The 27,465-nt window shown below is 39.0% G+C and overlaps 1 protein-coding gene across 3 annotated transcripts in view; it reads left to right on the forward strand.

Annotated features, from left to right (window-relative positions):
* Nucleotides 1–376: 376 nt before the first annotated feature.
* The window catches only part of DPY19L4 (dpy-19 like 4), a 31,834-nt gene continuing 4,745 nt past the window's right edge, over nucleotides 377–27,465 (forward strand). The window contains exons 1-19 of one of the 3 annotated variants that reach the window (XM_027659080.1): nucleotides 377–512; nucleotides 4,176–4,283; nucleotides 5,248–5,372; nucleotides 6,116–6,206; nucleotides 7,612–7,733; nucleotides 8,560–8,705; nucleotides 10,496–10,619; nucleotides 11,192–11,326; nucleotides 12,496–12,627; nucleotides 12,710–12,808; nucleotides 14,406–14,479; nucleotides 16,281–16,439; nucleotides 18,110–18,229; nucleotides 19,328–19,448; nucleotides 20,868–20,924; nucleotides 23,375–23,457; nucleotides 25,210–25,342; nucleotides 25,767–25,925; nucleotides 26,569–26,610. In XM_027659080.1, coding sequence (XP_027514881.1) covers nucleotides 377–512; nucleotides 4,176–4,283; nucleotides 5,248–5,372; nucleotides 6,116–6,206; nucleotides 7,612–7,733; nucleotides 8,560–8,705; nucleotides 10,496–10,619; nucleotides 11,192–11,326; nucleotides 12,496–12,627; nucleotides 12,710–12,808; nucleotides 14,406–14,479; nucleotides 16,281–16,439; nucleotides 18,110–18,229; nucleotides 19,328–19,448; nucleotides 20,868–20,924; nucleotides 23,375–23,457; nucleotides 25,210–25,342; nucleotides 25,767–25,925; nucleotides 26,569–26,610 — 2,166 coding nt within the window. The remainder of the gene's footprint in view (nucleotides 513–4,175; nucleotides 4,284–5,247; nucleotides 5,373–6,115; nucleotides 6,207–7,611; nucleotides 7,734–8,559; nucleotides 8,706–10,495; nucleotides 10,620–11,191; nucleotides 11,327–12,495; nucleotides 12,628–12,709; nucleotides 12,809–14,405; nucleotides 14,480–16,280; nucleotides 16,440–18,109; nucleotides 18,230–19,327; nucleotides 19,449–20,867; nucleotides 20,925–23,374; nucleotides 23,458–25,209; nucleotides 25,343–25,766; nucleotides 25,926–26,568; nucleotides 26,611–27,465) is intronic. The other 2 variants (XM_027659081.1, XM_027659082.1) reach the window with 2 other exon arrangements.

The following is a 27,465-nucleotide window of genomic DNA, read 5'->3' on the forward strand; positions in this document are numbered from 1 at the left end:
ACCAAACCTCCGTCTGGCTGCACCCTCCTTTCAGGTGGTTGCAGAGTGACAAGGTCTCCCCCGAGCCTCCTCTTCTAGACTAACTTGGGACCCGCGGCCCCTCTGAAGGGCCACGGTCCCTCTGGAGCCGGGCTGGCCGGCGGGGGCGGCGGGGCCCTGCGCCGCGGTGCCCGTGGGATGCGGCTTTCGGAGGCTGTGAGGCGGTACGGGTGAGGCGACCGCGGAAGCCCCTCCGGGCAGCGCCGACCCCGCCCCTGTGCCCGCCGTGCCCCTGTGCGCCGCCGCCCCGCTCCGGCCGTGGCCCTGGCTCCGCTGCCGCAGTTCCGGCGGCGGGAGGAAGCGCGGGGCCGCTCCGCTCCGCTCCGCTCGCCGGGGGATGCGGGAGCGCTCCCGCCCCCGCGGGCGGCGGGAGGCGGGCGGCGGCGGCACGGGCGGGGCGGAGGCGTCGCCCCGCGGAGAGCGGCGGGGGGACCTGGCGGCGGGCGGCAGCCGCGGGCCGGCGATGGAGGAAGGTGAGGGGCGGCTCCTCAGGCCGCGGAGCCGGGTCGGGCGGAGGGTGGTCGGGGCTGGGCCGAGGCCGCTGGCCCAGGCGGGCGGTGTGTCCGTCCCTCGCGTCCGTGCCGAGTCCGTGCCGAGTCCGTGCCGAGTCCGTGCCGGGCCGGCCGCGCACGGGGGAGGAACACTGGGCTGCAGGGCACAGGCGGCCTCCCGGGCCCAGCCCGCCCCGGCGGCCCCTCGGGGCCCAGCCCAGCCCAGGGCAGCCCGTGGTTCGCAGCCCCAGGCGGGAGGAGGCCGGGCCAGTGGGAGCCCAGGAATTCGGGAGATCTTTCTCCTCCCTCGCCCGGTGCTGCCTCTGGGCAGAACTCCCGGGGCAGCATCTGTGGGCTCCGTGGATGCCTCCGTGAGTGTGCTTTTTCTTTGGCATCCTTCCGTATGTTTTAGTCTCCTCTGTCGTTTCGTTAAGCCGTGAGAGAGCGTCCAAAGGAAGGCTGTGAAGGTGGTGAAGGGCCTCGAGGGGAAGCCGTATGAGGAGCAGCTGAGGTCGCTTGGTCTGTTCAGCTGAGGAGAGACCTCACTGCAGTTACAACTTCCTCGTGCGGGGAAGAGGAGGGGCAGGCACTGATCTCTTCTCTGTGGTGACCAGTGACAGGACCCGAGGGAATGGCCTGAAATTGTGTCAGGGGAGGTTTTGGTTGGATATTAGAAAAAGGTCCTTCACCTCGAAGATGGTTGGGCACTGGAACAGTCTCCCCAGGGAATCCACAGCCCAAGGCTGCCACAGTTCAAGAAGTATTTGAACAATACTCTCAGGCACATGGTGTGACTCTTGGGGCTGTCTTGTGCAGGGTCAGAGTTTGGACTCAGTGATCCTTGTGGGTCCTTTCCACCTCAGGATATTCTGTAATTCTGTTTCACTTTTAGCCTCCACACAAGTATTTTTCTCGAGTTCTCTTCTGTCCTAATGCTCTTTGTGGGGACTAGGGGATGACATTTAGTTTTCTTGTGGAAATCAGTAGAAGCATAACTGTTAGCAGGCACCCAGAGAAATGCAAGAGCAAAGCAAGCATATACGAATCTGTCCCGTGGCATATTCCAGCGTCCCAGCTGTTCTCAGCTCGGGTACTTTCTGAGCTGGATGTGGTTTCTGCATGTTTAGTAGTCTTCAGTTGTTTGTCCTCCACAGATGTGTCAGTCTTCTCTTGGATCTGTGTAAGCTCTTGGTTTACAGAACATTCTTTGAGTAGGAGTGGTGTACCTGAAGGTGATGTGCAATGAGCTGGTTCCTTTTAGCCTGACTCACTGGGTTTATTTGAGAACTTCTTGTATTAGAAAAGAAGGTGAATCACTGCTCTCTATTCAGCCTGTTGGTGCACTTCACTGGCTCATAGACGTCTGGCATGTTTCTGTTGGTCATCCTCTTTTCCAGACTGAGGCATCCTCAACTTGTTTCCTTGTTCCTTGTATGGGAGCCATTGCCCAACTTAGATCATCCTCATGACCCTTCTCTGAATTTTTCCCAGCTCTATCTTATCCTTCTTTAGGTGAGAGGATAAGAATTGCAGACAGTGCTCAATTTTCAGGTGAAAAATTCCTGTGTTATTCCAGATGAATATCGTGGCATTCAGGAGCAATGAGTTATGCTTTTCTGCAATAGATACACAAAAAATGTTGTCTGAACAAGAGTTGAAAAAAAATACACTTTGAACTTACAGGGAACTGGAAAGCAATCTCAGATGAAAAATTGCATGCTGGATAGAGAGTTACTAGAGGTTGTGCCATCAGTTCAGAATTCTAGATAATTTTTATTTGTCACCTTGTTTGACTTTCATTTCACACCATTTAAGGTATTCATAGAAGTGAAAACAAAATTTTTCCTGTTTGAGGCAGCTGCAGATAAAACAGAAGTAACACACTTGGCTCCTTCTGTGTCATTGCTTTGTGGAGGGGATTTGTTGGCCATCATTCAAAACAGAAGTGAAAATCATTTGCTGACTGAGATGCAGTTGTTTCAAAATTAGAATTTTAAATTGTTCTTTCTTTAGGAATTTTCTATTACTGCTGCTAACTCTAGACTCTATAAGTGTGTTACACTTCTACTATGGCTTACTTCTCTGCCAGAAAAGCAGAAGAAATGCATTTTCCTCAGTGTTCTCAGTGCTGTTGCTTTGGTCATAACTAGGATGACAAGGGCAGTCAGTTGTCCTTCCAAGCACATATCTACCCATTCTGGTGATCCAGGGTTTTCTCCCCACCCTGTTTTATTTTGTATTGTACAAGTGATTTTTAATTGCAGGGCACTTGGTGTTTGTCGTATATATGTACATATATACACATGACATGAAGTGATGCTGGTGGTGTACATTTGATTTTGGATTGGCATAATGATAAATGTGATACTGAACATCCTAATCCTTGTTTTGTTTAAAATCATTCCAGTTCTTGTCTTGTTTAATAAGGTAGACATTTTTTGTTCGTTGCATGAAAAATGTTATCATTGAGGTCTTGATTTGCTCGAATAATTTATAAATTGCTCTGTTTACACACAGGCACCCTGATACAGGCAGACATTGCTTTAATAATTTATATTTCTATCTCTAGTTTCTAACTTTTAAATCTAATAGTTGGGAGTAAAATTGGACTGAATTAAGACTTGAAATAATATACAGCCAGAGTAATAAAAAGCTTTGTTGTGGGATGTGAAGGTTGACACTTCAATTTTGAAGTTGGATGGCTTTACGAAAGAGCTGCTTTAAGTCCAGAATAAATTGGTGGCTACAAAATTTCAAGCAATGTTGTACAGTGGGTCAAATGGGAGAGCTGAAAGTTCTAGAGCATGAGTTACAGTTAAACCTTTTCATCACCCTTCCAAAATGACATAAATATTGTGGGATATCTTTAATACAATACTTTTAAAATACTTTTTGCAGTGAGTCTTTTTGTATGTAGACTTGCACTCTGAATAAGCCTCATTAGCTTTCAGACTGTAAAATAAGTGGATCAGAGCTTCAGACTGCTGCTGTTTACGGAAAACTTAACAGAAGCTGAGGAAGCTCTTGATCTTGTGATGTGATCTATATAGCTGAGCAGGCTGGGCTTTTTAATGATATGTTAGACTAAATGTTCGTAAATCTACTTAGTTCCAGTAGATCCGAAAGCAGGAAAAAAGTGATATTATATTTACTTAAAAAAACTTTTGCCTTATGAATGATAGGCAGCTCAGTTTAAAAGTAAGGGAGTAGAGCAATTTTTGTATTACAGTAGTGTGCCTTGCACACTGCTATAGCTGTGTAAAACCAGGATGAGAGTAGAATGAAATTACTCAATGTCTCCCAGTGTCTGCATCAGCTTATCTAAACTACTGATTTCCTTCATTTGTGTAATACATTCATCATGAAATAAAACAGTTAGCTTCCAGTTTGGGTTCTGGGTAACCCCGGAGTATGACCTCAAGAGCATACTATTGTTTTTTCTAAGGAATAACATAGGAATTGATTTCTATATGGTGATATTGTTATTTTAGTTGAGCATATGACACACTTTGAGTCTTTGTCAAATATATTTTCCTTGGGATTGAATCAATAGCAATAACTGGCTGCTCTCTGCTGCTGCGTGGATTTCTCAGAGTGCGATTTTAGGTATTGTGTTGCAGTAACTTAAAAAAAAAATGTCTTCAGGGGCAGCAGACCTGCGACAGAGAAAGAAACAAAACTGCTCAGAATCTGACAAAATGGCTCCAGAGCAGAGAAACAAAGAAAACTCAAAGCTGGGAAGATCGCCAAAATGTAAGCTACAGAATTTTTAGCAGACTTTTGATTTTTTTTTTCATTACTCATTTACGTTTTATGGGAAGATATTTGTAGCACAGTAATTTATAACAGACTTATTTTGAATTAGGTTTTTGAATGTTTCAAGAGAAAAACAGGCGTGCACATTAGAATTCTTTAATAATGACATTGTATGTATTGTGGAGTGAAATGGTAGTCTTGGACTGTTTCAGGCTGGGGGCCGGGGGGGGAGCAGAAGAGGAGTTAACAATGTTACTGTTGTTACTATTTGAATACAAATAAATATATTTATTGCTCCTGGAATGATCTTTTGCTTGGGAAGCTGAGAGGCATGAAGTAATGGTACTGAAACAAGAAGACAAAAAGTCCTTACAGCTTTTCAAGAAACAGAACTAAAACCAAGTATAATTTTAGGCAAGTGCTCACCAAACTACCAAAAACTTCTATGTTAAAAAGGAGCTACAGGTGAAGTAGATGCCCGTTGAATGAGTTTGGTAAAATTCAGATTAATTCCTTCTTCTTATATTTAAAAACAGAATGGAAAATTGAATGTCCCAGGAATGGTTAGATATGGTATGGCCACCTCTGTCTGTTAATGTCCTTAAGAAGGTTGTGGTGTTTTGGGTAGAATCTAGAGTTTGCTCTGTTTATTTGAAAGACGCTTTTCTTTCTTGGAATTCATTTGAAAACATAGCTTACTGAAATGGAGAGAAAATTTGCAGTGTAGGTTGTTGGTATTTTATCTGAGGGTCCTGTGAAGCAATGGTAACAACTGGGAGAGAAAGCTCTTCAGGACAGGAATAAGATACCAGTTTTAGATGTATCTGTGCTGCTGATGGTGTGTTAATTCTGATTCCAGTAAGTTCAGTTGCTGTTCAGAAATGAAAATCATGTGTAGGACATACTGGTTTTTTTTCTAAATCCTCTGGGCTATTTTAGCTTTCTCACTGTCCCTTTTCAGATATGTTAATCCAGCGTTTTGCAAAACTTTTCTTTGGCTGTCTGGCAGCAGTGACCAGTGGAATGATGTATGCTGTGTACCTCTCAACATATCACGAACGGAAGTTCTGGTTTTCCAGCAGGCAGGTAAAGATAAAGTTAAACTACTGAAACAAAAGCCAAATTGTGTCCTTGAAATCAAAGCTGATCCCTGTCAGGTTGGAACTACTTGCTTGCAGAATCCCATGTCCTTCTACTGAGGCCTGTCTTTGATATAGTTTCTTCTTCTTTTTTTCTTTTTATCTTCTTTTTTTTTTTTGTTGAAGTATTTCTCCTGGTAACATTAGTTTTGGTTTGTCATGCTTTTGTACATTTTTCTGTGCCACCATTTATCATTGAAATATCTTTCTAAAATTTGGAGAAATAACTGAAGCATACTGGGATTGCAAAAGCTAAGCAATAGGAATATGTCTTGGGCTATTTTTTTTTTTTTTGGTCGTTGGTTTGGGAGTTTTTTGTGTTTGTTTTTTGATTTGGGGGTTTTCGTAGGTTTTTTTTTTTTTTATTTTGTCCTTTTTAAGAACTGTGTTATTTAGTCAAGTATGGAAAGTTGAATGACATTCAGATTTTTGAATATGAAAGGATCCTGTGGATTTAGTGCTAACTTACAATGTGGATTTGAGTTGCTCTGATTCCAAGCATGTTTGCTAAGTTATAGAGAGCAATATATACCTGACAGAAGTGCTGTGAAGATTAATGTTTTGTGGAGTACTTTGAAGATGTACAGTGGAGTCATAACCATGTCCTGTATTACAAAACCAGTCTATCTGAAAATATATAGTCTTCTCTGGGAAGAGATTCCAGGAGGTGAATATTTTTTTTTTTTCTAGGAACTTGAACGAGAAATTACATTTCAGGGTGACAGTGCCATTTATTACTCATTCTATAAAGAACTGCTAAAGGCTCCTTCTTTTGAAAGAGGTACAAAACTCATTTGTTTTATTAACTTTGAAAAGTCCTGTTCCTTTTGGAGACAGTAACAAACTCCTGCAGGCTGGGGGGACTGATTTTACGCTCTTATATAGATGTATCAGTCAGATTAATTAAAAGCTACATGCTGTCCTAACTTTTCAGTGCCTTTTAAAAAACAGTATTTAACTATCCTGTAAACAGTATTTAACTATTCCAGCAGATTACGTTTAATCAGTACTCTAGTACAGGGTTAATATTGTTCTCATATTGCCCTGTATCAAAATTATCACTGCGTTTGTTCATGCAGTGGACTTTCTGCCATGCAAACATAATTTATGTTGGGTTTTGGAATGGGGGGTGAAAAGTACTGTTTTCCATGCTCTGTCAGAAGATGGAACTGTTTCTGTCACGAGCTGATCTGGTCCATCCTGTCCCTGCCAGAAGTTTTTACTCTTGTCAGCTATGATGAATAGATGCTGATGAGGACTGAGTGAGGGGACAGGAAGGAGAACAGACCGGGTGGCAATGATCTCTCCTTCCTTTGCACTCCTACTCATTATCCTGCACTGACTCTGGAGCTCACTGACCCTAGGTCCCTAAACAAGCAGAAAACTAACACAATGAAAAGAAGGAGGAGCACTTGCTAGCTCCATGAGTTCAGAAGTGCACCTGACCTGGCATGGGGAAAAGGCAAGAGCTCAGGAGAGGGCTGTTCACTCACTCTTCTATCTCACTCTATTATAAGTCCTGCAAGACCTGGTTTGGCCTACAGAGACCCAACTGCAGCCCACACACCAAAATATGCTCAGAGATGGAAACAGTTGTCTGGTTTGGCTGTTGCATTGGTTTTGAGGCTTTTGTTCTCCCCCACACTGCGATTTGGATTGTTTTTCATCTTCCCTCTATTGTCCTAAGTATTGACAAGTCTTTTCTTTAAATATAACATATTAGAATGATGTGTCCTTCAAGTATGCCAGCTTCAATTTCATCTCAACCCCATAGAAAGACATATTGTGTTCAGTAAATGATTCTTAGAAGCCTCAGAAATGGGGGCTGAAAAGGATGATGAGGCCGTCATACTTGACGTCCTTCTGAAGACGGGTTTAATACATCCTGCTCATCCCTGTTAGATCTGTCTCACGTCTTAAGAACCTCCTGTGAAGGTGATCTCTAAGTAGGTAGTTCCAGGACTGCATCAGTACATTACTGAAAGACTGTGCTTCAGATGGTTGGTAGATCAGTAGGGTGGAATGGCATCTGACACAGAAATTTCTCCTTTAAAATTAGGTGTGGTGAATCAGTTAGTAGCTTTAATCGTCAAGTCTGTTCCTCCCTATCTTTGAATACACTTTGACCTCCTTTAAGAATAGCAACAGTAGGTGATTCTAAGAATAATATTTTTTTTTGTCTATAGGTGTTTATGAGTTGACACACAACAATAAGACAGTATCACTGAAGACAATAAATGCAGTCCAGCAAATGACTTTGTACCCAGAGTTGATTGCCAGTGTTTTATATCAAGCATCTGGTAGCGAAGTATGTGCATTTCTCCTACTTTCTGTGTTTTCATTATGGTTGTGTCTGTGTGCGAGAGAGACTTTCTGTGCTGTATTACAATGAACACGTGCATTTTTTGCTGAATGAGCTGAGCTAAGCCTCTCACCATGTCCAGGTTCTTCTCAATTCTGATTAGTCTCTGGCATAGGATTTTGGGGTTTGTATGCATTAAACTTATCTGTTATTCTTTGCTTCTACAGAGTGCTTAGAAATGTGGGGAATGTCTGTGCTATCCATTAAAAACAGGAAAGTTAGTTCCTTTGGAGTACAGAAGTCTGTCATAGTGGTACCTGTCTGCCCATACTCCTAGGGAAAAACACTTCCGTAGATAAACCTTTTGTCAGTTTCTGCTCTGCTCGGGCTTTGTTCTGCTTATGCTGCATACTTGTGTCCTCCCTCATTTATCTTTCTTTTTTTATTATTGATTTATTTTGGAACCATTTTTGCCCCATCTTTACTTCTCCAAGTTCCTCCCCCACATAACTTCTTTCAGTAGTCCTGTGAACTTTATATCCCACTGCAGTATAGATTTATTAAATCTGATAACAGCTACAGTGTTCATGCTAAAGCAAATACAAAACTCATGGCAGTAGCAAGCTGAGTCCTGAAGGGTGCGCTTATTTCACACTGCTTTGTTCTTCCTGAGCCCCAAATATAAACATACCCAATACTTTTCTAGGAGACATCTCTTACCTGTTTGTAAAGCACCTAGCACACTGTTAGCAGTTACAAATAGTAAATAGTAATAATTTCCAGCTTCAGCTCAGTTGCCACTATGTCTCTTCGTTTTTATTTGTAATTTCAGGAAGTTATTGAACCAGTGTATTTCTACATTGGTATAGTTTTTGGACTGCAGGGAATTTATGTGACTGCATTGTTTGTAACCAGTTGGGTTATGAGTGGGACTTGGCTGGCAGGAATGCTGACTGTAGCATGGTTCATTATTAACAGGTAAGAAAAACATCTTTATACAATCTAGTTTGTCAATAAGGCATTTTCAAATATTAGACTGGATTGAAATGCTTTCTATTAAGTTTTGTGTTCTCACTGTGAGAGCAGGATCTTATGCTGAATACAAAATGTTTTTGAGAGACTCGTAGATTCTCATGATGATTTTATTAATGGAAAGGCCCCTTGTTGTCCAAACCACCCACACTGCCAGTTGAACTGACTTTATGTATGTGTGTGAATACAGGAGTGTGCACACATGATTTCATTTTTCAAAAACATTCCCCAGAAGGTTTTGGTTTTGTGCTGGTGAAGAATGAAAACAAATGTCCAAAACAGCTGTAAACAGAATTGCTCTCTCTGGCCAGTTCTAAATATTGTGATGGTTGTCCTGTTACTTAGAAGGAAATGATCCAAGTGCATTTTTCTTGCAAATAATATTTGATTTTTTAATATTCTTTTTGTACTGGATTTTTCAGTAAAGTGGAATCTTCTTAGATGATATTGATCTCAAGATTTTTTTATTTTAAAACAATCCATTTGGAAGAAAATGTCCCTTCCCCTTATGAAACATCACAATAATAGGGAGCCTCATTTGGGCAATGAGAACCTATGTTCAGGCTCCTGGTTTGTTCACCAAGTAGCTCTGGGGCTTTCTGTGAACTTGAGAGCACTTGAAATAAAAGAACTATGGAGGAGCAAAATGTTGTAGATATATCTTTAAAGTTGAACTGTTGGGAAGCATCTTCAAGGAGTGTGAAGTCATCATGACCGAATCTGTGATTAGTAGCTAAGAATAGTGTTCATTACGCTTGTGTAAACAGTGGAAAGTAGGAAAAATGGTGAATAAATCTGTAATTTTTTCAACAGCAAAGAAGATTAAACGATGTTAATGAAGTGAAAGATCTAGTAGTTAGAAAAGCTCCAAATACACCTCTGTAAGAGGCTTCAGAGGAAAAAATGAAAGGTGATGCTTTCAAATATCTAAATGATAAAGGAGCTTAGGGCTTCCTTTTAAAGGCATAGTAGACACAAAGAAGACTATGTACCTCTGAAACTGATGCCTTTGATCACTTTTGAAACCATTACTTGTGCTTCTAAGTCAGTTTAGCACTTTTTAAAACTTTCACCTGCACCTCTAATTATGTGGATACTGTCAAGTCATTCCATGGGAAAACCCTGCATGCTCCTCATCCGTCTTTAATCTCTTGTTTTGCTGGGCAGAATTTTCCCTGTAGACAAAATATCTGCTGCTGCTGCTGCTGCTATGAGGGAGCACCAGTTTGTATTCTAAGTACGTTGTGCTCAACCACCTGAATCACTTGTTTAAAACATGCTGTATGAGAACTTTTCTCTCAGTTGTGAGCTGATTTTCACTGTAATGTGAAAAGCTGCTGCCAGGGCAGCAGTTCCCTGCCTAGGGACATAAGAGCATTTAGCACCCCTCAGTTGTCCCTGTGCAGGTTGGCAGAAGCAGTGTGTGACACATCTCACTTGAAGTGTTGAGGCAGGTCAGAAAAGGCTGGAGGCAGATGCTTTTTGTCTTCAGTCCTATAAATGCCACCTAATAAGGAGACCTACTGAATAGATGAGTAAAGGCTGGGCCTTCCATGCTGTTATTAAATGTGTGACCTGTATCTGTGGTGAAATTGTGTCAGTGTTACTTCACACCAAAACCGGGAAAAGTTTGTTTACAAGGCCACACTGGTGGCTAGAAGTGACGTTTAGGCTTTCCTTGATATCTTTGCTCCATAAATATTTTAATAATTTTGTTTCTCTGTACTTTATTCTAGGACAGATACAACAAGAATTGATTACTCCATACCATCAAGGGAAAATTGGGCTTTGCCATATTTTGCATGTCAAGTAGCAGCTCTCACAGGCTATTTAAAAAAAAACCTAAATTGTTCTGCTGAGGTAAAGCAAAATTAGTTTCTTAACAGAGTCGTTGGTAGAACTGTGCTCTAGGGTGGTTACCCCTGCCACTGTTGCCTTTCTAGGCAGAAAACAGTAGATGCTTTGTTTGTTCTTTACAAAACAGTCACTTGGATTTCACCTAGGCATGTGCAGTTTTTGCTAGGTGACTTGTGCCCTGCCCTGCTGTGCCCCCGTGAGGGTTCAGAGAGAACAATGTGGTAATGAGCTATGTGCTGTCCTTTTTTAAATAAATTGATGCAGAATTTTTTTCACTGTGTAAACTGTTTTGTTGCTTTTACTGTTGCTTGGAGAAGATGGGGTTTACTTCATTACCCTGTCTCTCTGTCAGTGATGTCTCTTCTGGTTGGCTTTAAATGTTTTTGAATGTTTCCGTAATTAATTTCTTCCAACTGAGAACATGCTGAATACATTTAAAGTCAGTATTTTAATTATTTTCTAAAATAATAATTAATTTCCATAGTTAATGTTTTAATGACCTCCTAATTACTTAGTGACAGAGATACATAGGTACAAAATTAATGCTTTTTCTTGTTTTTCTTTTTTTTTCCTAGAAGTTTTGTTATCTTTTGGTGAATGCTTCAACATACACCTTCATGATGATGTGGGAATACAGTCATTATCTCCTGTTTGTGCAGGCTATTTCTCTTTTCCTGCTAGACAGCTTTGCCCTGGCACAGACAGAGAAGGTACTGGAACTTTTCAGCCCACTGATAGTTGGGGACTTATATGCAGCCTCTGAGGTGCCTGTCATACAAACTGTTCAAGACTCCAGAGGGCACAGACTGAGGGATGAGTGTCTTGCAGCCTGGGCCCTGCTGAAGCACGTGTCATCAGAAGAATAAGATAGCTTTAAACTGAGTCTCTTTTGGACTACTTGTTTTAGGACAGCTTTCCTAACAAAAGGATCAGAAGCTAAACAAAGCTTCTGAGACGTGAAACATCCTTGGAGAGCTAAAAGAGTGATGAATGATACTCCATTTTGGCCTGGCTGCCTCTTCCTTACTTTCCCCTAATCATGGCAGGGTGGGGCAGACCAAAAAAGTACTCTCTTGGCTCTGTGGAGTTAAAGGGCTCGTTTTCACCCCGAATGGCCCACCTTGCACTGATTTAGACAATAAATAGACTAGACAGATGCTGAAGGCCAATTGATTTTTCAATCCTAGAAAGTATTTGAATTTATTCTGCAAAGTGGTTCATAGAAATGTTGCAACAATAAGGCATTTTAATTCTGCCTGTTGCAGAATGAAATGCAACAGATATATATGCTCTTTTGTACATGTGTGCCTCCCACTTTTATTAGATATCAATCTGCATACAATTCTAATTCGTCACCTCTTCTTTCAGTTGCCTTTTTTTTTCTGTTCCTCAGCAGTGGGAAATGCTTGATCTATAAGATCTGCTTATCAAATAGTAAATAACAGAAAGTATCAGTAACAATCTGAGTATTCCTGAATGAATGTTAATGAACAAGTTATTTTGAGGGCAAGGAAAGCGCCTATTTGCAGTAGTCAGCTCTGTCACACAAATTGTGTGTTCTTACTGGTGCATTGTGGTTACTGCTTCATGCTGCATCACAGCAAGGTGTTACAGAATGGGGAGACATGGTAGAATACTCCCGCTTCTGGTGTTTTTACAGAGTTCTTGTGAAGTAATTGTGCACTAGTTACTGAGGCTGACCAGTATCGTTTAGATGTGAAATAGTTTCCAGATCCAAATGGTACCCTGTAGACTCGAGCTGGAGGATCCACATCCATTAGTCCCCTCATTAACAGAGAAATGAGCTACTGCTCTAAAAAGGAAGATGTATATCCACTATAGTTTTGTTTTATTGTGGTTTATTTCTTTTCTTCAACAGGTGCATGAAGTATACAAAATCTACCTGTTTTCTCTCTTCTTGGGGTACCTTCTGCAGTTTGAAAATTCAGCCTTATTAGTGTCACCATTACTCAGTTTCGTAGCAGCTTTAATGCTCTCTAAATGCCTTCAGGTAACTAGACCCTCCTCTGGGTGTAGTTTGAAAATTTAAACTGAACTCCAAGTGATACAGCATTCTTAAAATATTTTTGCAGATGAACATGAAAAAAGGTACATTTATGTCAAGATTGCTGAAAGTAATGTACATTTATTTGGTACTTACAGTGGCAGTGACACTAAACTTCTTATTAAAGGTAAGATTCCTCTGTAAAAAGTGATTTTAATTGTCAGGATCTAAATGGAAAGTTGCAGATGTATCTTGAAAAAATCTTTTGAAATGTTTCTTATCATATTGATATGATAGTTCATAGCTTAATTCATAGCAAATAGGAGTACTGAAAATGAAGTAATTTTGTATCTATATAAAAACTTTAGCGACTCAAACAGTTGTCTTTTTTTGGGGTTTTGGTCTTTTGGGTTGAAACATAGTATGGAAATACTCTTTAAATCACACTTTATCTTTTATATATATATGGGTTTTGTTATAACTTGGATGGGCCCTATGGTCTGAATATTAAAACAATATTCTTGTGCATGGAAGCACAGTAGCAAGGAACAAGTGTGAGTAGTCTCAGGGTAGATAATAATTTTCAATTAAATTTCAAGTAGAACATGAAAACAGAGACTTTCACTTTGTGTAGGGGTCAGCTAGGAGTTGAGTTAGCACAATAGGATTTTAACCTGGTCTTATATTTTAATTAGCAATTCCCTCTTGCTGGCTCTAGTCTTTTACATATTTTATTGTGCTTTTCCTCTATGTTTCAAACTCACCTTGGCTGTATTAATTAGCAGTACTGACTTAAAAGTAAAGAAACTAGTGAACCCTAAAAAGTTGGAAAGAATGCTCAGATATGATTGTTTTCTTGGGCCAGTCAGATTGACTAGCCTTGCTGTATCTCCAGGAAAATAAAACCTAACCTTGAAAAGTACGAGTTAAATTACAATTATGAGTTAAGTTGCAGAACTTTAGGCTGCTCAGACAATCTCTGTGAAAATTACAAATGCTCATAACTTTTGCTAAGCTGCAGTCCTATTTTCCAGTGGAGCCAAGCGCAGCACTCTTTGACTTCCTTGGGAGTAAGTCTGTGTCTGTTTTTCGTGATCCTTTTTACACTGCTCAGTAGTCTTTGGGCAACTTACTGTCAGCTTTTCACTGGCCCTCCTGTTGGGGTACATTGACAAAATGAAGAGAATATTCTGAAGGAAACCTTAAAGATAGATTTACTGAAGTGAACATTTACAATGCTAGTCCTATGAGAAGTGGCTGAGGGAACTGGGGTTGTTCAGCTTGGAGAAGAGGAGGCTCAGGGGAGACCTTGTCACTCTCTACAACTACCTGAAAGGAGGTTGTAGCCAGGTGGCAGTCAGTCTCTTCTCCCAGGCAGCCAGCAGCAGGACAAGGGGACAGAGTCATAAGATGCACCAGGGGAGGTTTAGGTTGAACATTAGGAAAAAGTTTTTCACAGAGAAAGTGATTGGGCACTGGAATGGGCTGCCCAGGGAGGTGGTGGAATCACCGTCCCCGGAGCTGTTTAAGGAAAGACTGGATGTTGCACTTAGTGCCACGGTCTAGTTGACAGGGTGGTGTTTGGTCATAGGACTCGATGATCTCAGAGGTGTTTTCCAACCTAATTAATTCTGTGATTCTTAATTGTCACACTTAATCCACTTTGTTAGTTTTAGCTAAATCTTGAATAGTTTATTGTTTCCTGACATTTTGTGATCTGAATGACTATGTGAAAGCTGCTTCCAGCATTTCATATGATTTTTCTCTGCTAAATTAATTTTCAGATGTTTGTTCCTCATAAAGAAAATGAGCATTTGCTGAAGTTCATTGAAGTAAAACTTGGATTAAACACAACTAAGTAAGTTTTTTAAACTCTTTACAAGATATCCAAATGTCTGAGACTGCTCTGAGAAGTGTAAAATTTCAATGTCTTGTGACGATTTTACAGAGGAGCTAGAGAAACAGTTTTAATATTGAATTTAAAAATATACAGAATTTACTTAGGATTTTGAGATTTCCAAGGCAACTCACTGTTTTTACTTAGGATTTTGAGATTTCCAAGGCACCTCACTGTTTTTCATACCTTGGGGTGAAAGCATTTCATGGATTTTTCTTCTCTTGTGATGTTGAAGAGTGAAAACTTTCTGTAGCCTGTGTAGTGTTTCTAGACTTGAAAGCAAAGATAATAACATAAAGGTGGCAGTAATAGCTTTTTATAACCTGGAAAAGAAAAGGCTCTGTAAAGAGTTCATGAACTATCAATGCTATCTTGCTTGCCTTGTGGGGTGCCCCTGAAACTCCCCTGTATGTTTTGGAAGAAATTAGGACAAGGGACACCCTAAAAGTCAGAGGGAATTGTGATTCTAAGAAAAACCATTAGCGTCTGTAAAAGAGTTGAATGTTGTTCTGCAAGAAGATGTTCATGGCTACAGATTTTCTGGAAAACTTCCAGTGGAGTATTAGTAAGGACTGAGACACCTCCTGGATGCAAACCAAGACTTGCAGTTCTGTGCAGGAGTTGGAACTCTCGCCTGGAAGCTGCATCTCTCTTACAAAACTGCTTCACAGCCTTTCAGGGGAAGAAGTGAAAAATGATGTCACACACAACTGAAATTGTTGGGGATTTTTTGGAAGACGAGATGTGACATTGACTAAGATGCATTTTTTAAACACACAACACATCCTCATTCTTAAGTGTTTTGCAAGAAAAGAAAGGACTCTTGGTCAGGATTTCAGTTTATTCAGCTACCAAGTGTTACAGATTTTCTTTTTTTTTTTTCCCCTGCGGACTTGCTACATGTCAATTTTCAAGCTGTCAAACCCTGCAATGAAGCCAGAGACTGATACAAACTGGGTGCAATTACACCTAGAGCACTGTGTAACTGTGAGTTGAAATTATGGTTTGCTGCACAAGAGCTTCAAGATCTGTCTTTTAGGGCCAGTTCGGACATACCTAGCTGTTAATCTTTAAATTTATTGCATCTGATTGAGAGTGATTCAGTCCTCTAGTCTTCCCTTGGGGGAAAATAAAAGGAGGGAGAGAAGCAAAACAAAGTAAGAGAAGAGTGCATTTACAGAACCACATGCTGCACCAGTTCCACTTGGGAATATGACTGGTAGTGCTTATTGGCAGACTGTATAATCTTCCTGCTCGTTAATTGAGAAAGAAGAATGATCAAGTAGGTTCGGCTACAGAACTAGAATTTCAGCATTAAGGATTCTATTCTTGGCAGTGCCTCAGGCTTGTTTGTGATCTCAGATGACCACTTTCCCTTCTTCATCTCCTTGTTTGAAATGAGGACAAGCATACCTTCTTGCATCAGTATCTCTAAAATCTTAATCCACTGTGACAATGAAGTGCTTTGTGGTTTCCATAATGGAGTTATATGGGAGTTTGGGCTTATGTTCTATGAAAGAGTTGTAGCCTGGTCTCTTCACATCACAGATAATTTTTGGGAAGATGAGCTTTCGACGGTTACTCTAAACAGTATTGCAAAGCAGTTTCAAATGATAAAAAGTTAACTTTTCAAAGATGAATTTAAAATAGTTTCCTATGACATGAGTAGGTTAAACTACAATTGGTTGAGTGCTGGGTGGTTTTTTTTTTCTAATCTGTGGATATTGTTATTGTCTTTAATGGGATGTTTTTGCCTTACTAGGAATTTTACAATGAATTGGCTCCTTTGTCAAGAATCTCTTCAGGCACCTTCCCAAGACTTTTTTTTGCGACTAACACAGTCATCACTGTTGCCTTTTTATATTTTAGTATTAATTATTTGCCTTTTTTCTGTAACTCAGGTCATTTTTAGGAGAATTTGGTAAGTAACTTATTTATACTGAAAAATAAGTTAAAAATAAGAGTTTCCTTGATGTCTAAGGGAATGGTTATCATGTTTGTTGCTCCAGAATTTGTTCTACCATTGAGCTTGTCAGGGTGTGGGCATCAGTGGGAAGGCCCACCAGAGCCTCCTAAAGAAAAGTCCTTTAGTGAGGAGCTTCTTAAGCATCCCTCCAGTCAGGACAGGGAGTTGTCATTGGTTTGTTTCCCCATAGGTGCAATTCCTGCAGAATCTGTTTTGGGATATATGTATGTCTCTTCCCATTGCCAGAGAGAAAAATATTATATCTGTGCTATGGTTCCAACAGCAAAGTTACCTGATTGTTACTAGAGTTTTTTTTCTCTTTTAGGTTTGGGTTTTTTGTTTTTGTTTTTTTCAAGTTTACATGTTGAGAAGAATGAGACGGGTGGAGTTGAGAGGGTTTATGATTTCCAGTGCTTCACTGTTTGTTTTTTAAAATGCTGGCTTATTGTGATAAGGTCCATCAGCTTTTGCTGTTGAGAACAGAGCTGAAGTAAAACCAACTCAATTATTTTTAGTTTCACAGTGATTCACATTCACAGTTCCCTTGAGAGAAGGGGTAGTGGAACTGTCTGTTTACAGACTAAGAATAGCAACTGTAGATCCTACTGTAGCTTGTCTTGGAAACTCAATGACTAGGAAATTGTCTTTGCCTGGTAGAAGATGAACGGTGTAACTGCTCAGGTATTAGAACAAATTGTTCACTTGTCTGCAGCAAAAATCAGTAGGTTTATTTCAAGAATGAAGATTTCTAATAGATAAAAATTATGCTGCTGTGAATGAAAATGTCAGGTCAGATGTGTGCTGGTATATTCAAAACAATGAAGCAAACTTCCGATTGTTTGCTAGTGGTTGAAATAGCTATTTACTACTTTATAGTAAGCAGCAACTACACTGTGTCCAACACCTTTTTAAAGAAAAACTTAATATAAACCTTCTCCCCCCTCATTTTTTTTTTTTTCAAATTTTGAATCAATTAATAATCTCAAAATATTTTTTCCATTTGTCATGAGGACATTTATTATAAAATTCTAACCTGAAATCATATGGTAGAAAAACATGTTACCTATCTTATGCATTGCTATCTTGTTTGTAGAAAAACATTTGTTGTAAGATTTTGATTATGATTTTTAGTTATAATATATTGCTAGAATTTAGAATATGTGACTCAAAGCTACTTTCATTATCTTTCTTTGTCATAAAATGGTATACACATTCCATACACAATTATCCTACAGATTCCATAATTCTTCACCAAGCTAATGATATGAAGAAACTTTAAATGCACATTCAGCATGCTTCATCTACGTGTTTGCGGAGTCTGCATGCTCTTAAATTAGACTGCCTCTTGTGCTGAATTACCTTAAAATAGGATTTACGGTCATAGACAGTGATCCCATTGTAATAATTTGCAGCCATTGCTCCAGAGAGGTTGCAATCTAAAACAAGGGACAGTAGGTACTGATAGATCATTGATTGCATACAAAAAACAAGTAAACAGTGCAACTATATTGTATGATATGACACAATATGATCTCAGTGTACTACTGACTTAAATGTATTTTTATTGACACCTTTGCCTGAGATAATGTCTGAATTAAGTGATGTCTCATTTTCTCCAACTGCAGTGGTGAACCACTGAAAGAGGCAGTTAAACTTGAGGATGGTCGAATTGGAGAGAGGCCAGAAATAGTTTATCATGTCATTCACACAATTTTGCTTGGTTGTCTAGCAATGTGTTTGGAAGGGTAAGTCTGATTTTAATGTATCTCTTTTGAAAGCAACAGAGAGTTCCTAATTGGACATGATACACCATTTACCCCTTTGAAATTTACCCCTTTTCAGAAATAATTTTGGCATATAGTGGTACTAGTTAGTAGAGGAGTAATCAATGATAATTGTGATTATAAATTTGATACAATCGTTCTTAGTCTCTTTTAACATGTTTTTCAAGCTTTAATGCAGCCAAAATCCAAGACTTGAATTTAATTTCATTTTAATAACTTTCTTTGCGGTATTTAAGTGTAGAACTTTGCTATAATTATTTTTGTATTGTATTCTAGCAAGACCTTGTGTAGTGTTTTGATGAACAGAGTCGTTCTGGAATACTGGCATGTAGAAGATTTCTTATCTGTCGTCTTGTGTGTAGGCTACCAGAAAGTATACCTTCACTTGACATGTTAAAGCAGTAGAAAAACTAATTTCAAAAGTATTGTGTTAGTTCTTAAAGCTACAGAAGCTGATGTTTGGAAGACATTATTGTTCTAATCTTGTCTCTCAGCTTAATCAGCTTGAAGGTGTCTTGTATTTGTATTATGCTCATCATCCTAAAATCTAAATACTCACAAATCCTTAAAGTGAGCAGACTGTTGTGTTATTGTGTAGTTGAACTGACTGGTCTACCCTTAAGAGGCAGACAACACCAGCAAATCATAAATTGTTTATTAAATATTTTCCTTTCCTTTCTTCAGGAACTCTTATAGTACATTGTCTGTGCAGCTTTGCTGAATAGCTGCTTTTTGTCCTTTCTTGGTTGGAAAAGCACAACAGCCAAGTGACTTTAGTATTCCCTTTGTTTTTCTTTCATCCTCCCTTGAACTCTATGAAGGATTTTGTCATCTTTTACCTTGGATCTTGCTCCTCCATCTCACAGCAGATAATCAGGTGCCTGCTCTTCTGCTAGAGATTTCCTTGGTTTACCCTTCAGTGCCATCAAAGTTGACCTCAGATTGCTTGAACATCCAGACGGTGTTTGACATGTGAAAAACATCTAAAGGTTTTTTATAAATAGCTTGAGTGCAGAGGCATGCACAGAGTCCCAACTAAGTTATTGCAGTGTTTTTCAGAATGAAATATCTATGGACACCTTATGTTTGCATGCTTGCTGCATTTGGGGTGTGTTCTCCTGAACTTTGGATGACACTTTTCAAGTGGCTTCGACTGAAAGCTGTGCACCCGATACTGCTGGTGAGTTACTGTTGCCGATGTCCTGGGAAATACAGGTAGCAAGCATATAACTTTGCAAACAGTTAACTAAGACCTGTAGAAGAGCCCATGAAAAGAACATGTTGTTCTGTGAGCAGTGGATCTCATATAGTCTGCTTTTTCTGTGTCTTTCATTCTTAATATCAGTCTTGCACATGTTGTCTGGTACCTGGTGATAAAGTTGCGTTCACACTGCAGCCTTTCCTCCCAAGAAGCAGAGCTGTCTTCATCTTCCTTTTGCTCATCTCTTTAATTTCTTTTAACAAATCTTGGAGACCTCAGTCTCTCTGTCATATCTAGTTTAGATTGGCCAAGAAGGTCATGTGCTTTTTAGGAGGAATGCAGGAGAAAACAGTACAGGTGTGCAGGCAAGCATTGATATAAGCCTTGTTTTACTAAGAAATTAATCTTAAAATGTGGTATTAAGATATTTACTTGCTGAGAGTAAAGCTGCTTTGTAAGAAATGATAAGTGGAATTACTTTGTGTAAGATTTGTTTACCTGTGGCCATTGTAGATGAGCTTGTGTTACAGTGCAAACAACTCCCCCGCTTCCAACCCTAGCTTTATTCTCAATATGACAGGAGTTGCTTTGTGTGATTTTTAGCAGCTTTGTGCATTAGTTTTATTAATAAAATAAGGATAGGATATTATTTACCTTAAATTCAAGAAGCTTATAGGAATAAATATATTATGCTTAGAGGTTCACAGTGTCACTTGTGAAATGCCGTTATAATTCTGTTATATCAGAAACATTAACAGTGTTCTTTCAATCAAGGAGTACCAATATGTTCATGTACATGATAAGCACATTCTTTTCTGTACCTCATGCATTCTGTTATATAGACCTGCTTTTTTACTATTAACACAGTAGGTGTGTTAGTAGCTTATTGTCAGGGGAATGCCTTCTGTGTATTCCTTAACGAATGTTTCTTGTACCATACAAGCTATTTTCACCTTTTTGCAAAGCAAAAATTAGATCAGCTAGAATGATGGTGTGCTGAAAAAATGGGTTTCTGGGTTTTGCATATCAGTATTGTTAATCTGAATGAAAGCATCAACAAGAGCAGAAGTTTGAAATGGTTGGGTTTTTCCTGTCTCAGATTTTCTCATTGCATTTGGATGTGAGGTATTTACTTTTTTTCTGTTCCCTACATCATTATTATTTACCATCCCTAAAATTGATGGCAAAGTTATCATGATCAAATTAATTCATCTATGCTAAATTACGTAAATTCTTCTTTGCAGAGAGTTTTTTGCTTGGCAAAACCCCACTAAGTTTCACCTACTGTCACTCTAAGGTTTCAGGCATAAATGTTGCTTACTATATGAGTAGAATCAACAGACACCTCAAGGCTGGAGAACGGTGCATAATCCATTTCTTCTAACATGTACTTTCTAGGCTCTTATTCTGAGTATGGCAGTTCCCACAATAATTGGATTCAGCTTGTGGAAAGAGGTAAGAAAAGTACCTTTGTGAAGGTTTGTTTTTGGTTGGGTTTTTGGTATGCACAATATGAGTCAAAATTATGAGCAAATATAATATACTTAGTGAAATATATATAATGAAATTGAAGTTGTCATCCACTGAAAATATGTTTTGTTTTTAAACAAAACTGTTTATTTTTTCAGTATGAGGTATTTGACAATTTAGTTTGTTAATGATTACTTATTGTAATAAAGAAGTTTTTAAATTTAAATGAAGACTTTGTTATATTCAGCTATTATGCTTTGGATATATAAACTAACTCAACAAACAAAATACTGCCAAATAAAATCTTAAAATATTGAAAAATGTGTTGTCCCAATCTTGGTTTTAGTGAGAGGGGGTGAGTTTAGATGAAATAAAATTATGGGAGGCCATATGTAAATAATCAGTTTGAAAAGTTCCCATCAAATTATAATGGAGTTAAATCCTTTGTGCAGAGCACTGTGTAGAGGTGTGTGTATACAAAAGTACAGGGAAGAAAATTTACAGATGTTTCCATGTTTAAAATAAATACTTAGTTCTTTATTGCAAGTCACAGATGGACTGGGAGGAGAGTGTTTGGAAATTATTTTTTAAATTTCTGTGTGTCCAAAAAACATGGGAAACATTCCATAAAGTGTAACCCTCTGTTATACTGGCATAGCTTCAAAATAGTTAGTTTGGATAGTTTTATAAGAATTCAAATATAGAAGCCAGACTTGGCCAGCAGTATTTGAACAGGTTTTGTAATGTTTATCTTATAATAGAAAGTTTGGTTGCAAGGTAATCTGACCTTTTACACATTTTTAATGGAGCAATAGATATTCTCCTGAAAAATGCTGCCGTTGCTCAATAGAATTAAGAATTCTGTTACAACAGAGGAAACTAGTTTAGTTGACCAAATAACTCTTTTTCAGATTTTTTTAAGGAAAGCAGTGTAGGGGTTTGGACTATAGAGGGCTTCAGCCATTGCAGATCCAGTTTCTTCTTTTAAGCAGTGGTGAACAGTTCGCTCTCCAGATTTTAATAACTTATCCCTGAGCTTGGAAACTTTGATTAGTAGTAACAGAACAGTGCAAATGCCTTGAGACCCCTAATCTATTACTGTGGTTATGTGTGCACAGCTGAGCGTACAGCTCAGCATCTTTCTGCTTGGCTGCCTTCTGACTCAGTCTAGCACAGTCCCTCATCTAACCAGGTTTTTACAAGGCTGTGATTGCTGAGTGAAGTGGGTTCTCCTTGGAGTGGCAGTAGTGGTTCCTCTTTCTATCCATCTGTTCTAGGAATAGTTTGGGTGTGTGTATAACAGCAGTGCTACGGCTTTCAGCCCTGACACAAACATGTGGCAGCTGTTCTTGTGCAACCCTAACATGTCTGGTTGTAGAATGCTATCACTTGACAGCTGAGTTGTCCAGGTAATGGGAGTGGAAATACCTCAGCTGAAAGCAGGCTCCCACTTCTTACTATCCACTGTGGCTGTCCCAAAGTAAGTTGTTCCTTTGGTCTGGCATAACTTGTGAACTTTATCTCTGTTTTCCAAAAGGGCTGACATAAGGTAGTTTTCAGTTAGCATTTACACCAGCATGTATATGTACATGCTCCAGCCCCTTGTGGCTGGACAGCTTCCAGCCATGCCTTTCTCAGATAAATGCTTCTAATGGCTCAAGGACTGACAAAATCATCTGCCTTAATAAAGGACCTGTTGTTCCTTTAGCCCTCAAACCTGACAGGATAGGGAAGCCATGGTGCAGGGTTGCAGTCTGGTCTGGTTTGAAACAGATGGCATTTTGTCTCACTTCACAAAATCCCTCCTTTTCCCAAAATGCTTTTCAAGAGCATAAACTGAGAGATATCCTACTTCATACAGTATAGTGTAATCTTCTTCGCTGTACTGATTGAAGTCAGAAGAAAGTCTGGGGCAGATTACCAGGGCCCTTCTAGGAAATTTCTCTTCTCCTGTCCTGCTTGAATAACACTTTTCCATCAACTCACAACAGTCCAACCCCTCCTGCTCAAGGAGGTTTACCATGAGAGATTTATCATCTTCTTGGTTCAGTGCCGTTATTTGTGTACATTTGCATGAGCTACGGTTTTGATGCATCTAAGGCCACTTAACGTTGATGAATGTTTTTGCTGTGTGTTTATTTATTTGTTTATTTATTTTTTAATTTTAAGTATTCTAATGAAAGAGAGAGAGATGAGAACTTGTGTTTAACATATTTATTTTGGAGAGGGTCTGCTGCTGTCACGTTAAGTATGAACTATGTTTTGCAAAATATTCAAATGAAAGTACCAGTCAGGAGGGAAAAGTACCAGTCAGGAGGGAAAAGTACCAGTCAGGAGGGAAAAGTCAGTTGTTTTGTCACTTAAGGTCTTAATATAATCAGATGCTCTGTAGATATTTTTTTTTTACTATAAGTAACCAGAAACATTTCCATCAGTTTTTCCCTAGGATAATGACAGAGCTTACAGAACTGCAAGAATTCTATGATCCTGATACAGTAGAACTTATGACATGGATAAAGTAAGCAAGAAGTCCTACATTTCTGTTTTACTGCTTTTTGTCAGGATATTTTTACCTCAGCAGTTTGTGAAGCTACCTCTGTCTGTCTCCATGGGGGGAGAAATGTGTATTTTAAGTTTGTTATTATTCCCATGGAAAGAAACAGGAGTTTGTCATTGATTACAACAGAAGATCCTGAAACACGCAAGCAGATCGTATTTCCTATCATTGTGAGACCTAGTTTCCAAATAAAGGTGGACATCTTAGTGCTTGGTTTTTTGCATGTTAACTTTTCATGAAATTTAAGGATTCATGCTGATTGTAACACCAGTGAGAGACAGAAACACTAAACTTTTACGTGCATGAGCCAGTCAAATGAAATGCCTGAATGTGAGGGTTTAAAGACTTTGTCAAGATACGTGGAGAGGAACATGTATGATTCAGACTTCCCCTGTGACCTGGATCCTGGAAGGGTTCTTACCAGTCTGCCTAGGCAGGGCACAGCAAGAGCTGAGCTATGTTATGTAGTTTATACTGAGCGTATACATGGCTAATACCAAGTTATTTTCACAGATATATTTTTCCTCTCACCAGAAGATTCAGAAATGCATTCTGGCCTCATTCAATCTAAATTTGTACTATGTCATTATTAGGAACTGTACTTCTCTGAAAATTAGATCCCTTGTGTTCAGATAACTTACCTTTAACTGTATTTTTTTAGAATATTACTTTCTGTACTTATGTAGTCTTTAATGTCAACCTGTTCATCTTCAGAAAAGGCAAGGCTGGTAATTACAGTGTTCCAGCCAATTTCTTCTTGCTGTTGCTGGTAGTATATGTTGTTTGTCACTGCTGTAGCTCTTCAAGGCAGCAAGTGGAATAATGCCAAGTACCTAATGGCTCTTATGTTAGTCTCCATATATTAGTCTTGAAGTACATAATTAATCATGGCAATTGCATTGAGATTCACTCAGCTAAGAGCAATTTTACTACCCTTATTTGTAGCAGCTGTTCATATTTTTAAAGAAAATAAAGGGGTTTTTTTCCTTAAAGAAATACTCAGCTATCCATATGGGAATTTTAATTCAATGCCATCACTAGAGTGTATTTTCTTTAAATTTTCCCTTTAATAATACAAATTTATTTTGAATCCTCCCTGCAAGAGAAGTTGCTCAAAGTCTGTAATAAAGTATGGCAATGACTATTTTCTTTCACTAATACAGGAATACAAATAGTCAAAAAATGAAACCAAACCTAGAAACATAGTTAATTAGTGTAGACACTGTTCTGTATGATGACATTATTTTCTCATAGATCATGACATGCATGTTCTAGAGATCAAATAAAAATGATAAGAAATCTTTCCCATACAAGATAACATCATGTTGTTTTTCCGTCTATCTACCTTCCCTCACAAGCTTGTTTTGTTGCAAGTTGACAGCCATTCAGAAAAGCAATACTTGGATCCATTCCAGGACCACTCTGAATGGTGCTCTGTGGATTGCAAGGAGGGGAGAACAGCCATCAGTCCTTGCCCCAGCAAAAGCCCTTCCTTTCAAATTCCATGTTGCTGCACTTCTGAGCGTTTCCTGACAAGGAAACTACTGCCACTGCAACATTAACACCAACTAAAATTAGACCCCCAATGAAACCTCCATGTGATCCAGTTCACCCCACAGCACCTTGAAAGATCCCACAGTGTATAAAATTAAGAACATAGTTTTGAGAAATGCATCCTGTACTCAGACATGTGTGTTGGTGTTGCTTTTGCAGACGACAGGCTCCTGTGGCTGCAGTGTTTGCAGGCAGCCCACAGCTCATGGGTGTGATTAAGCTCTGTACTGGATGGATGGTGTCAAGTTTGCCTTTGTACAACGATGATGATCTTCTGAAAAGAAATGAGAATGTGAGTATCCAATTTCATAAATGTGGCCTTTCACAGGAACTGTGTTCCTCTTCACCCAAATGTAATGAAAGAACAATCAAATGTATTAGAAGGAAGGAGGACATAGAGTCCAGCAGACACAGAAGGGAGTATCAAGTAAATTATCAGTGCTTTACTCTGGACAGAAACAAATATCAAAATATTATTTCTGAAGACTTTTCAGGCCACTCGAAATATGTAAGATGAGAACTTGCTGTCAGTAGAGACAAATACTTCCCATTCAGCTGGCCACTACTTCACCTATTTTGGAGATTTTAAAACCAGACATAACTTGGTGTGTACATTTGGTCTGTTGTTGCAGATAAGCCATCGTTGTGTGTTGCGTGTGTGACCCAGTATTATCATTGATTTTTGCATTCTATGAACATGTTTTCTTAATTTATAGATTTATCAGATCTATTCAAAGAGGTCAGCAGAGGATATTTATAAGATACTCACTTCCTACAAAGCCAATTTTCTGGTTATTGAAGATTCAATTTGCAATGAAGTGGGACCTGTAAGAGGATGCAGAGTTAAAGATCTGTTGGATATTGCTAATGGTCATGTAAGTAATAGTGAGAAAATAAGAATGTTTGAATGCATAAATAATTAATTTAAAAAGAAATCTTTTAATGATGATCTTGTTTTTCTGATTGTAGTTGACATGTAGACAAAGACTTAAATATTTTAAAAGTGATCAATTGAGTTTTGGATTGTCTGTTTCTTACACTTGTTATCTTACCCAGTGTTATTATTTAAATGCCCTAATCCGTCCTCCTACACAAGTATCTAGCTGTGCTGCTTTTCTGCCAATCATTAAATGGATAAACTCAGTTCTAAAACTCTGGCTGGGATGAGGACCAGCCTGCCATTTAGTTCAGTACAGCCTGTTTGGTACTAATGACGTTACAAGTCTATTTGATTAAGCCTTGCAGATAGGTTAGCACCCCGATTGATAGTTTAAACCACATCTGGTAGAAAAATTAGTTGAATAAACTGTACCATGAATGCTGTTTCAGTCATTGCCATGCTCTGTCTGTTTGGAATGCTGATAGTGCTGCTCTTGCTGCTGAAGTAGGTACTGAGATGGGGTTTATAAAGCAATCTCATTACCACTTGTTCACCTGCTTCCTGAAAATCCAGCAAAAAATTTGACTTTATAAAGGCAGGAGTGGCCTTAAACTCACAGTTTCATTGCTCGTTCTCAAGTGTACACGAGAGAGTCACCAGTTACTTCTAGGCAATCACAGGTTAGTTTATTTAGTTGGTTTCCTGACTAAGAAAGAACTGAAGCATCTACTTGACATTACAGTCTAGTGTGTAATAACTATACCAAGTGAATCCTTGGTTTGAATCCTTTTTTTTTTTAATGGGGAGGATATATACATTTCTTGTATATAGTCTTATATTCCATTCTTAGGGAAAAAATCCAAGTGGTTCATCTGTGTTAATTATTTTATAAGTTATACTTTTGATGAAACACATTTCAAAAGAACTTGTAATGCAAACATTTCATTCCTATAGCTGCTTTGTTTTGAGGGAGTAATTATAGGAGTGGTATGTTGTTGGGGGATTACTCTGTATTTTCCCCAGGAATCTACAACTAGTGTCAGTTTTAGTTTTAGGTTTCCTGACCTGTTTATCCAGGAAGAATATTGTATCAATTTTTCAGTTAACTTCCTTACCATTGCTGAAATCTGTTTTCTTTCCTTGCCTTGCTGCTAAAATCATGTATGCTGTGATTATTCCATGTTGTATGCAATATATTGTACCACAACTAGAGTGTGTGTGTATGAATAACCTCCATCATTGATAATCAACACATGTATCTCTCAGTTTCTTCTCAGATCTGTGTTTGCATGAGTAAGTTCCTGTTCCCTTTTCACATTTAAAATGTCCTCTAGAGCAATTAACCACAATTTCAGGATTCCATGCCCTCATACCGCTGCTGCTCTCCTCTCCATGCTTCCTGCATGCTTCTTTCTTGCACATAAGCCTGATAATCCTAGCTTCAGCAGCACAGTTTTACTATTAGATTTCTGAGTTTTTGGTTGATTCATGTATCAGGAAGAGTTTCTTCCTTCTTTAGTTCCTAACACTGGGAG

The sequence above is a fragment of the Corapipo altera genome, unplaced genomic scaffold (genome assembly GCF_003945725.1).
Source record: "Corapipo altera isolate COAL_440 unplaced genomic scaffold, ASM394572v1 52, whole genome shotgun sequence".
Taxonomy (NCBI): domain Eukaryota; kingdom Metazoa; phylum Chordata; class Aves; order Passeriformes; family Pipridae; genus Corapipo; species Corapipo altera.